Source organism: Mustelus asterias, chromosome 17, assembly GCF_964213995.1.
Source record: "Mustelus asterias chromosome 17, sMusAst1.hap1.1, whole genome shotgun sequence".
Taxonomy (NCBI): domain Eukaryota; kingdom Metazoa; phylum Chordata; class Chondrichthyes; order Carcharhiniformes; family Triakidae; genus Mustelus; species Mustelus asterias.
The window spans coordinates 30,468,845-30,481,156 of NC_135817.1; the positions used below are offsets into that span (position 1 = coordinate 30,468,845).

Genomic DNA, 12,312 nt, shown 5'->3' on the forward strand with positions numbered 1-12,312 from the left:
TCCCACCCAACTCTGCAGCAGAAGTCACTCTGACTTCCGGCTCCTGCCACAGCAAATTGTGTGTGGGGGGGGGGGGCATTTTTTGCCTCGATACTGGTGGGCATCGTAGTTGGCCAGAGTGGGAAAATTTGGAGAGCTGAAAATCCTGCTCTTAGTCTGGGAGTGGGAAATTCCAGCCAAAGTGTGCACAGTGCACACTTTTATCAGACAATGAGGGACTCTCACAAAAAGACCTGAATTGTTTTGGCAGGGGAGGGATGGGTAGCTAGGAAGAGTCTGTGCTCACACCCCTCCAGTACCCACTAACTCCCTCCCTTTCCTGTTAGTCTGGTCTACTGATTGACTCATTGTAATAGCCAACTGATTTCCTATTCTCCCACTGTTGGAAAATTGTTGTGGATTGCCCATTTGGCGCTCACAGTTCACCAGCTACTAAGATGTGAACCTGTAAATGATTCAGACTTCCCAATATTGGCTATTGTTCAACAAAATGGCCTTCTCCTGTGTTGTATTATTCTAACATCCTGTGTTGTTCATACATTAAAAGAAATGAAGACAGTACAATCAGGTTGAAAAGCCATTGTGTGTGTTTTTTTTTATTCAGGAAAGAAGTAAAAACAGATTAAATCAAGGCTTAAAAGGCAGAAACGCCAAAACTGGTCAATCCTAATCCCTCTGAACGCTTATGCAGCTAAACTTAAGGAACGTTAACTAAGCAGAGTAGTTGAACAACTGTGTAATTTGCTTGTACATTGTTTACATGTTCCCACAATGAAGTAAAATCCAATGCACCACTGGACCTCATTAGTACAAAGTCAAGTTTCCAATAGAACCTTACATCCTAGAGCCAAGGCAGAGAACACGCGCATCATTCTGCTTTGGGTGAAAAAGAATAGGAGATTGCACTTAGCAAACATTGTGATGGAGAACAAGGATCTGCAGTTCCAAGATTTTGTAGAAGAGTGATTGAACAAGTGGATCAGTAGGAATCTGTATAATTCAAAATAGTTAAACCTTGTTGTTTGATAAACAGTCTGCAGCAGTTGTAATGGGGTGGCAGTGATTAGGGAAGAGAGAAATGTGATCTTTATTATGTTTAACTAATGATTCAAAAAGCTCATGTAACTGAACATTAAAGCATCAAGAGGAAATGTCTTACAATGGCTTCTTGTTCTCAGGGGTGCTTGCACGAAATTAAGCTCTCAATTGTAGTTTCCCTTTATCTGGCATCATCAGTTACAACCCCGTTTTTGTAAATGGAAAAGGAAGATTGATCACAACATTTTTCACATTTTCTTCATTTGATAATTTAGAAAAAGAAAATCAGTATAAAGTGACTCTCAATCCCAATGTTGTGTTGCCTGTCAAGAAGTTCAATAATCCACAATCTTGTCCGTAAGGTAAACAATGATTGCAGATTGCGGCTGCTGAGAGTACAGTTGCCGACTTCATGTTATTGTCTCTTTTCGTATAATTCGCCTTTGATGACACATGAGGATGCTTGACAACCCATATTTTCTTCTGGTTCTGGAATTTTTGTTCAGTTTTTTATGACACCTAAGTGAAATACGAAGCTCCTCGATCACTGTGCTGAACGTAAAGCACTAGGAAATAAGAGCATGAATAAATTCTTTGTACTGGGCATCACTGTATAAAATATTACAAGTCTCGTATCTGTACACACTTCCTGTCAACCCATTCATTATAAATTTATCTGCTCTATATTTTTAATGGAAACTGCCTGTGAAGTTGTCACCAGCACTGGATGTGGATGTTCCTCAGCCTGGTACTGCAGAAAAACACTTGATCATAACTCCCCATGTAGAGTGTCACAGAAGGTTGACCTTATAATTCATATGAAATAATATTTATTAATGGCAATTGGAGTGAACCTTAGCTTAGTATGCTTCCCTCTGAATCAGAGGATCAAATCCCATTCCAGACAAGTGGAGACAAGAGTTCTGGTCTCTGAATAGTGGGATAAAATCAAGTGGATATTTGTATATAATGGGAGCGGGATGGTCAGCAATGCTCTCTTTAATATTTTGTTATGCACGTTCCGATTTTCTCAATGTCCTGTCTCTTTCATTTTTTTTAATGGCCCACGGGTCACATTCCAGACTGCTGCATAGCCTTACATGCGTGTAGCTTAGTGGGAACATGAGGCCCCTCCGCCCCATTGCAGCCGGTACCTCAGCAGTCTGTGTTAATGAAAACAAGGTAACTTAATGAAAACAACCCAGAACATGCGCTGACAGATGTAAAAGTTAAAATAGCCCAGAGTGAAAAAAAATAATGTAATGTTGGAATGAAGCAAATAACACAAAGACCAGTTCTGCGCAATGGAATAATGCACAACAATGCTTGTTTTCGACATTTTAATATCTTCTAGTGTTCTTGCTCGTATTGGTTGGCCACCCATTGTGTGCAATGCTCATGGAACAATAAGGTGGCACAGCAGAAAAATGCCTCCACATAAACCAAAGCTAAAACATTTGACCATGTGAAGAGACATGCTTGGGCAATACAGAAGGTGGTCTCCTTTGGCCAGTTCCCCCTCAACTAGATGGCAGAAAATCCACCCACGTGACCCCCAGATCTGGGAAAACCTGTGTATGAACGTCAGATCAAAACAAAACTTGGATTTATTCTGGTACTTGGTTGAGAAATTTGTCTTGCAGTAGATTTACAAGGATGTGGCATGCCTTATGAGAATAGGTTGAGAGAGCTAGGTCTTTTCTCCTTGGAGAAGCGAAGGGTGAGAGGTGACCTGATAGAGGTGTATAAGATGTTGAGAGGTATTGATAGAGTGGATTCTCAGAGGCTTTTACCACTGGAATGGTTGCCACAAGAGGTCACAGGTTTAGGGTGCTAAACCTTTTTTAGGTACAGAGGAGATGTTAGGGGTAAGGGGGTAAGTTTTTCACTCAGAGGGTGGTGGGTGCGTGGAGTCGGCTGCCAGTAGTGGTGGTGGAGGCGGATTCGATAGGGTCTTTTAAGAGACTTTTGGATAAGTTCATGGAAGTTAGTAAGATAGAGGGTTATAGGTAAGCCTAATAGGTAGGGACATGTTCGGCGCAATTTGTGGGCCGAAGGGCCTGTTTGTGCTGTAGCTTTTCTATGTTCTATATTAGATTGCTCCAAACATGAATATCAAATTATATTAAAAGTAAAAATTATAACAATTCATGTAAATATATTCAACAATGAGCTTATTTACTAAAACAATGTTAAGGTACTTAAAATATATGGGATAAGATAATGTAAGCAAATGTACACTTGGAGAAATCTAAGTTAATACTGGACAGTCGACTTGGCTTTGTCAAGGGCAGGTCATATTTGACAAATTTCTTTGACAAGGTGACACAGGAAGTGGATAAGGGTAGTGCCATGAATATTGTATATTTGGACTTTCAAAAAGCATTTGATATGGTGCCACATGGCAGGTTGGTTAGCAAATTAGAAATGCTTGGGATTGCATGGATTAGAAGTTGGCTAAGAGATAGGAAGAAGTTTAACAACACCAGGTTAAAGTCCAACAGGTTTATTTGGTAGCAAAAGCCACACAAGCTTTCGAAGCTCTAAGCCCCTTCTTCAGGTGAGTGGGAATTCTGTTCACAAACAGAGTTTATAAAGACACAGACTCAATTTACATGAATAATGGTTGGAATGCGAATACTTACAACTAATCAAGTCTTTAAGAAACAAAACAATGGGAGTGGAGTGAGCATCAAGACAGGCTAAAAAGATGTGTATTGTCTCCAGACAAGACAGCCAGTTTTACTGGCTGTCTTCCAGCCTGTCTTGATGCTCTCTCCACTCCCATTGTTTTGTTTCTTAAAGACTTGATTAGTTGTAAGTATTCGCATTCCAACCATTATTCATGTAAATTGAGTCTGTGTCTTTATAAACTCTGTTTGTGAACAGAATTCCCACTCACCTGAAGAAGGGGCTTAGAGCTTCGAAAGCTTGTGTGGCTTTTGCTACCAAATAAACCTGTTGGACTTTAACCTGGTGTTGTTAAACTTCTTACTGTGTTTACCCCAGTCCAACGCCGGCATCTCCACATCATAAGAGATAGGAGACAGAGGGTAGGTATAGATGGGCATTTCTCAGACTGGAGATGAGTTGAAAGTTGTGTTACCCTGGGATTGGTGTTGCGATACTTGCTTTATATAATTTACATAAAGAATTTAGAGATGTGCGTTGAAGGCAAAATCTCGAAATCCTTAGCTGATAATAAGTTAGGGAGAATATTTGAATTGTGAGGATGATGCTGAACGACTTCAGGGTGATCTTGACAAGTTAGCCAAATGGGTAGACACCTGGCAGATGAATTTCAATGCAGCGAAATACAGCATTTTGGTAGATGAAACATGAGGAAAGAATACAAGCTCACTGGTACAACTTTGAGGGAAGTACAGAAGCAAAGGGACCTTGACGTTCAAGTGCAGAATTCTCTGAAGGTGACCAAGCAAGTTGAAACAGTTGTTAAGAAGGCTTATAGGATCGTAGGGTTTATAAATACAGGCTTTGAGTATAAGTGATGGAAGTGATGCTACAAGGTCTACAAATCATTGGTCAGACAACATTTGGAGTATTGTGTTCGGTTCTGGGCACCTTATTGAAGAAAGGATATTAAAGCTCTAGAGAGAGAGAGAGAGAGAGCAAAGGAGATTTACTAGAATGATACAAAAACAGAAAATGCTGGAAAATGTCAGCAGGTCTGACAGCATCTGTGGAGAGAGAATAAAGCCAACATTTCAAGTCTGGATGACCCTTACAGCTCTGACAAAGGGTTATACAGACTTGAAAGATTGGTTCCGTTCTCTCTCCAGAGATGCTGTCAGACCTACTGAGATTTTCCAGCATTTTCTGTTTTTGTTTCAGATTCTAGCATTTGCAATATTTTGCTTTTATTTTACGAGAATGATAACAGCTCACGGCGACACGGTAGCACAGTGGTTAGCACTGCTGCTTCACAGCTCCAGGGACCTGGGTTCGATTCCCGGCTTGGGTCATTGTCTGTGTGGAGTTTGCACATTCTCCTCGTGTCTGCATGGGTTTCCTCCGGGTGCTCCAGTTTCCTCCCACAGTCCAAAGATGTGTGGGAAAGGTTGATTGGCCATGCTAATAATTGCCCTTAGCATCCTGAGATGCGTAGGTTAGAGGAATTAGTGGGTAAATATGTAGGGATATGGGGGTAGGGCCTGGGTGGGATTGTGGTCAGTGCAGACTAGATGGGCCGAATGGCCTCTTTCTGTACTGTAGGGTTTCTATAAAAAAAAACAGGAATGAAGAATTTTAGATACAAGGAAAGATTATAGAAATTGGGATTATTCTCCTTGAAGCAGAGAAGATTAAGAGGTGACCTTATTGAGGTGTTCAAAATTCTGAACAATCTTGACAGGGTGAAGAAGGACATTCTGTTTCCAATGGTTGGTACATCAGTGACTAGGAGGTCACAATTTCAAGATGGTGAGCAAGAGCTAGGAGTAAGTTGAGGAATTGTTGGGATTTGGAATGCGCTGTCGGGTGGAGATGGATTCTATAGGAGATTTCAAAAGAGAGCTGGATACATATTTTGAAAGTGATGAATTGAGAGGGCTAAGGAGATAGGGCTGGAGAATGGGACTAGCTGGGGAGCTGGTGCAGAAACGATGGGTCGAATGGCCTCCTCTGTGCTGTAAAATACTACGATTCTACAATTCTATGAACTGCTTATCGTCACTACCTCGATTATGTTCTTTTCCACATAGGATTTGTATCAGTGTAGAATTAAGTGACTTCAGATAAGGAGGCAAATCGAAACAGCAGGGAATGAACTAAGAATAAAGTAGGGCTCATGACTATTGTGACATACTGGGACATTGTAGAATAACTGCAGTATTCATGTATGTGTGAGATGATGAGTGTCTGTCAAGGTAAATGTGGCAGGTTTGACAAAAGAATGATAGATAGGATCGATGACGTACACTTTGATGTCGCTGGGTCACATGGTCAGATTGCTCAAGGAGGTACACAAACCATCAGAGTCTAGTGACTTTGGGAGTATATTTGTAGCAAATTTCCCCAAATTTAGAACTGTAGGGAATTTGAACCGGGATTAGAATTGCAGATTGCAAATTAAAAGGGTGGCAGTATTTAACATTCAGCAGTTTGGATGAGAAGAATTGGCATTTCTTCTCAGTGATGAATTGAACGAACCAAGTGGCATTGCATCAATTCATGCCTATCTACTTCTGTGGTGAAGATGCCAAACCAATTATGGAGGATATTTCAGTATCTTTGGTTATTTTTCATTTCTGTGTAACTGTGGAACCAAAGATGATGAAAATCAGAGAGTGCTTGCAACAGGAGCCCTTAGCTACCAGGACAAGCTAAAGTTAGTGGCCTATTTTGTAAATCTCGTTAATGAGGAAATGTGTGTTGTGTAATGGGAGGTCATATTGGAAGAATTGAGTCATACCATTCTTTACTATGGTGTACAATCATGCTGATTATTTTTCAATATAAAGATAGTGGTATGGTTATCCATGCATTTATTACAATGTCTCTCTCAGGAGAAAGGACACAACCCAGTGAGAAAACATTAGCTATCAAAATCAGCATTCTTGAGGAAAAGTTTGGAGCTTGAATCTCTGAAAGGTAAAGAAATAGTTTGTTTATAAATGAATTTTCTTAACAGCATCAAAACATGCTTGGCTCGGGTGGTGACATTTCTGTTTCTGAAGCAGAAGTTTGTGGTTCAAACATCATTCTAGGGATTGACCATAGAGCAAGCTGACGATCCAGTTCAGCATTGAGGGAGTGTCAGAGAAGCTGGGCAAGATTTTAACAAATTCAAAACCCATATGCACAAGAGCTAAAATTGGGCCAGCCATATTTCAGATGAGATGCTACACTGATTGTATCCCTAGCTATTCGGGTGACTATAAAGGACCCTGTGGAACTTTTTAAATAGGAACAGGGCATTATTCAGGTCTTATGGCTAATATTCTGCAACCATAAAACTGGTTAATTGGCGGACTATTTCATTTGTTGGACCTTTGTCATATGGAAATTGGCTGCTGCATTGGCTGATTATATGTGAAAAATAAGAAATTGGTAGTGAAGCAGTCAGGGACACATTAGGTATGGTATTAAGTGCAGGTTCTTTCTTTAATGTTGACTAACATATCTATCAGAAAGACAACAACTGAACCTAAAGAAGTGGATAGTATAAAATAGGCATGACAAAAGGAAAGCAACTTTTGTTTGCATTAGGAGTTAAGGGTTAGTCAAGGTACAAATATAACCATTCCAGGATTAGAAGCTAGAAGGAGGAGGCCATTCGGGCCTTTGAGCCTGCTCTGCCATTCATAATGATCATGGCTGATTATCAAATTCAATATCCTGATTCCCCCCCAATTACTTGGGGACATTTATAAATAATGACAAAGATATGGTAGAAATGCTGGACAAAAATGTTATTTTGTTTTTAACGATGTCAAAGTTGGATGTGCCCTTTGCCTAGTAGATACAACTAAAAAGATAACAAAGGGATAGGTGGTAGTTAAATTAAAAGGCTATTAGAGAGAAAAATGGCAGATTTACTTTGAGTGTGAAAAGAAATTCAAAAATGTTTTATGTCTCCCTTGGTAGATAATTACAATAGGTCACTTAGATCTGCCAGAGGATTAGTGCATGTTTCCTGTTGTCCGAGGTAACGCTAATCAGGTGCTATTCAATGACACTTGGACATTTTTTGGAGGGGCAAGATTTGCACTGGCCTTGAGAGGGGCGGAGCCTAAACACACTGACAGGTTCTGCTCCTCAGAGATTGGGGTGCCGTTTTTAAAGGATGCCCCGATCTCAAGTAACAGTAACAGGCCCCCCGCCCCCCAAATGCTAATCATGCAACCCTGCGGAAAAGGGGAACACCCCCAATCCTCCAACACACAGGGGCAACCTTCTCCCACCACTAAATGCTTGGGTCACCTCCCAACCCCCCACAATGCAGGCATCAGGGTGACCCAAACCTCTCCTCCCCCGGCCCCACCTCTGCTCACCAGCATCATTTCCCCTCCCCCACCGCAAGAGAGCAACATTCCACTATGGGGTCGCCAAAGGCTGCACCTCCTTCAGGTTCCCCCTTGGAAGAGCCAACCTAACAGTCCCCTCTCGCACCCTGACATTTCCAACCTGGCAGTGCAAACCTTTCACTACCAGTTTGGCAAATCCAGTGCGCCTGCGGCAGTGCCTGAGAGCTGTGCAGCCATATCCCTGACCATCCAGGGTCACAAAGGCCTCCGAGCCCCTCTGATCCCTGTCTATCCAGAGATTTGTGCAGTGGCTGAGACAAGGTCCTCATTGAGGGACCCCTACTTCTCAATGCCTTGAGTGGTGCCAGCTGCTTGCATGGTGAAACATCACCTCCAGTACTGGCATCATGTTCAGGCAGAATAAATTTCACCTTAAAAAAATTGGTGTTAACATAGCACCTGCCCTTTTTGTAATCCACTTCAGAGATGAAGATAATCGACCATGAAAAAAAACTGAGGTTAGAGAACACCTGCTGCTCCCTCTTAACCAGTTTAGATGAAAGGTGTTCTCTGTTACAGAAAAACCATGGTTGGAGAACACAGCTGTTCATAAGAGAAAGTACTTCATAGTTAACGAGCCATGAAAGAGCTTGTGTAAATAAATAACCCCTCTGCCTGCTTTGAATTAGCCTGAACCCGTCAATTAAAAGGGTTGTGAAAGTTAATGGGGCATGAAGTGATTCTATAAACAAATAGAGTTAATGGTTGCTTTAAAATGGGCTGGAGCTGTCAAATCAAAGACTTTTAATGTTCATGTGGCATGAATGTTTATTTAATTTAAGGATTTCAAAGCAATTCAAAGCCACAGAGATGTAAGTCTCCAGGTCAAGCTGAAAGCTGCTTGAAGTTCACATGCTGAGAATTTTCGGGCTACATGGCGAGGACCAACCATGCAAACCCCATCCCGGGAGAGATCCCCCCAGGTCAACCCCTTCTCCCCAGCCCAAGCCAACCACATCCCCCAGGTCCATCGACACCCCCCCCCCCCCGACACCCAGCCTTCCTCCCGGTAGCCTGGCAGTAACTTCATAGCCTATGGGCACCATGGTTGTAAGCTAAAACTGGTATTTCCCTCCTTGCTCCCCTTTAGAGTCCATGACACTTGGTCTCTGCTGTTCAGGACCAGTAGTGATTGGCATCTGCAGGGGTGGGAGCATCCTAGGAGGCTGCAACATTCCACTTCAATCTCGCTAATGAGATGGATCGAGTTCTGATCTGTTTCTGTATGAGAACCTGATCGTATCAGGGTGAGTGGTCCAGGAAACTCGCAATGGGTTTGATGCGTGGCGAGAATCCTACCCGATTCAACAGACCATCGGCAATCCCAGAGAATTGCATCTGTTGTCTCCCTACTCAATAAAAGGGATCAAAGTTAAAACTGGAAGAATATGGTCCACTGAATCTAATCTCAATTGGGGGAATAATCTGAGCATTTTGAATTGTGAGATTTTGGTGGATATCCTCCTGACCCCATAGAAATGTTTGAACCTGCAGTTGACCTGTGCAAAAGCCGCTTTCCTCCAATCAGAAAGGAGGTAGCACGGTGAGGTGTTATATGGCAGTAAATTTGTCAATGATGGGCTGAGAACAGATGAGCTTGATGGACTTTTGTTGCCCTTGAAATATATATAAATAATTTTATTTTTAAGATACTGAAAGGTGTTCAGTTTGCGTAAGTAAATCCAATCAGCTTTTATATTTAGAGTCACTACTTACCATTGAATCCATCCAACAAATCTGCCAGTCATTACAGCACAGCAGGAGGTCATTTGGCCGATTAAGTCCATGCCATGAAAGGTAAACCAATAGGTCCCAGCCCCCACTATCCATGTAGTCCTGCAAGGTTATTTCCGTCAAGTGACTATCCAATTCCCTTTTGAAATCATTCATCACCTCCACTTCCACCCTCATAGGCAGCGAGTTCCACATCATTGCCATTTGTTGCATGAAAAGGTTTTCCTCGCATTCTCCCATTTTTGCTAAAACCATGAACCTGTGTCCTCTTACCTCATACCAGCAGCTAATGAGAACTCTCTTTATTTTTCTACCTTATCTAACCCCATTATCATCTTCTACACTGTTATCAAATCTCCCCTCAATCTCCTATGCCCCCAGCTATTTTAAACTAAGCTTTTAACTAATTTCTTCCGTCCCTGGAGCCATTCTGGTAAATTTCCTTTGCAGCCTCTCATGGACATCCACGTACTTTCTGAATTGTGGTGAGCAGAACTGGAAGCAATACATCTATTGTGCCTAAGCAGAGCTTCAGAAAGGTTCAGCACAGATTCCCTGCTTTTGTTTTCAATACTTCTATTTATTATGATTCCATATGTTTAGCTAACGACTCTCCTGCCCACCACCAAGAACTATGCAGGTGAGCTCCAAAGCTCCTCTGTCTCTACATACTAGAAATATGCCACTAAATACAAAATGCCTTTCCCTATTCCTTCTGCAACTTGCATCACCTCACACTTCTCTCTACTAAATTTCAACTGCCACTTACCTGCCCATTCTACCAGCCTATCTATGTCCTGTTGAATCGACTGGTATCATCCTTAAAGCTTGTCACACCTACAAATTGGGTATCATCAGCAAGTTTTGAAATTTTACTCTGTATTCCAAAGTCCAAGACATTTATTATACATCAAAAAAAGTGGTCCTAGCACTGACTTATGGGGGACAACACTATCTACTATCGTCCATCTGAAAAATAATCATTTACCTCGCTGTTTTATGTAATTATGCCAAATTTTTATCCAAGTTGACACTGACCCTCCTATATCATAAGCTTCAATTTTGTTAACCAGCCTGTTTGTGATAATTTATAATTGTTTTCTAAAATCCATATAGATCTATCCACTGCATTCCTTTCATCAACCTTCTCAGATACAACGTCAAAATATTCAATTAGTGAAACACATTCTGCCTTTTACTAATCCGTGCTGTCTCGCCTGGATTAACTCAAACCTCTCCAAGTGCTTGTTAATTTTTTCTGATTAGTGTTTCTAAACCTTACCCACCAGTAATATTAAGTTAACTGGCCCGTAGTTATGAGGAATGTCCTTTAACCCTTTCTTGAACATTAGCCAATCCCCAATCCGCTGGCACCACCCTGTATCTCGGCAAGATTGGAAAATCATGGCCAGTCCTTATGTTATCTCCACTCCCACTTTCTTTAGTAACCTGGGATGCAAACCATCTGGACTAGGCAACATATTCTCTCTTAAACATAGCCAGCCTTTCCAGAACAAAGTTTCCATCAATTTTTATCCCATCCATTACCTCCACCATCTCTGCATTCTCTTCCTTAGTAAACACTAATATAAAGTACTCATAAATATTCTAGCATTGCTCTGTGCTTCTAACTATATATCACTCCCTTAATAACCTTTTACAATTATGCCGTTAGAAGATTTATGGCTTCCATTGTTTTCCCATATTTCCTTTTTCATAGATTCATAGAATCCCTACAACAATCCCACCCAGGCACTATCCTTGTAACGCCACGTATTTACCCTGCTTTTCCCCTGACACTAAGGAGCAATTTAGCATGACCAATCAACCTAACCTGCACACCCTTGGACTGTGGGAGGAAACCGGAGCACCTGGAGGAAACGGACGACACAGCGCCGGGGACCCGGGTTCGATTCCCGGCTTGGGTCACTGTCTGTGTGGAGTTTGCACATTTTCCTCGTGTCTGTGTGGGTTTCCTCCGGCTGCTCCCACACTCCAAAGGTGTGCGGGTTAGGTTGATTGATTATGCTAAATTGCCCCTTATAGCAGGGTAAATATGTGGGGCTACAGGGATAGTGCCTGGGTGGGATTGTTAACGTTGCAGACTCGATGGGCTGAATGGCCTCCTTCTGCACTGTAGGGTTTCTATGATTCTATCAAACCCACGCAGACATGGGGAGAACATGCAAACTCCAGTCAGTCAACCGAGGCCTGAAATGAACCTGTGTCCCTGGCGCTGAGAGACCGGTCATATTTTTCTCTTCACTTCCCCTTTCAACCTATTGTCTTGGCCTGGTTCTACCTTGCAGAATTCACCTGAAATGCATTATGCTACCCCTTTGTTTTTGTTTCATTATAAACTCTATCTCCTGCATCATCCAAGAAGCCCTGGTTTTAGTTCCTTTGCCTGTAGAGAGTAAAAATTTCATTTCAAAATTTACATTAAACATCCCTATATACCTTGGAGCCATGATCTAAAATGTATCCCATTGAA

The 12,312-nt window shown here is 41.8% G+C and overlaps 1 protein-coding gene across 1 annotated transcript in view; it reads right to left on the reverse strand.

Moving 5' to 3' along the window:
* Positions 1-718: 718 nt before the first annotated feature.
* The window catches only part of LOC144506409 (glutamate receptor ionotropic, kainate 1-like), a 367,974-nt gene continuing 356,380 nt past the window's right edge, over positions 719-12,312 (reverse strand). Inside the window, exon 16 of the mRNA XM_078232482.1 lies at positions 719-1,604. Coding sequence (XP_078088608.1) covers positions 1,449-1,604 — 156 coding nt within the window. The 3' untranslated portion in view covers positions 719-1,448. The remainder of the gene's footprint in view (positions 1,605-12,312) is intronic.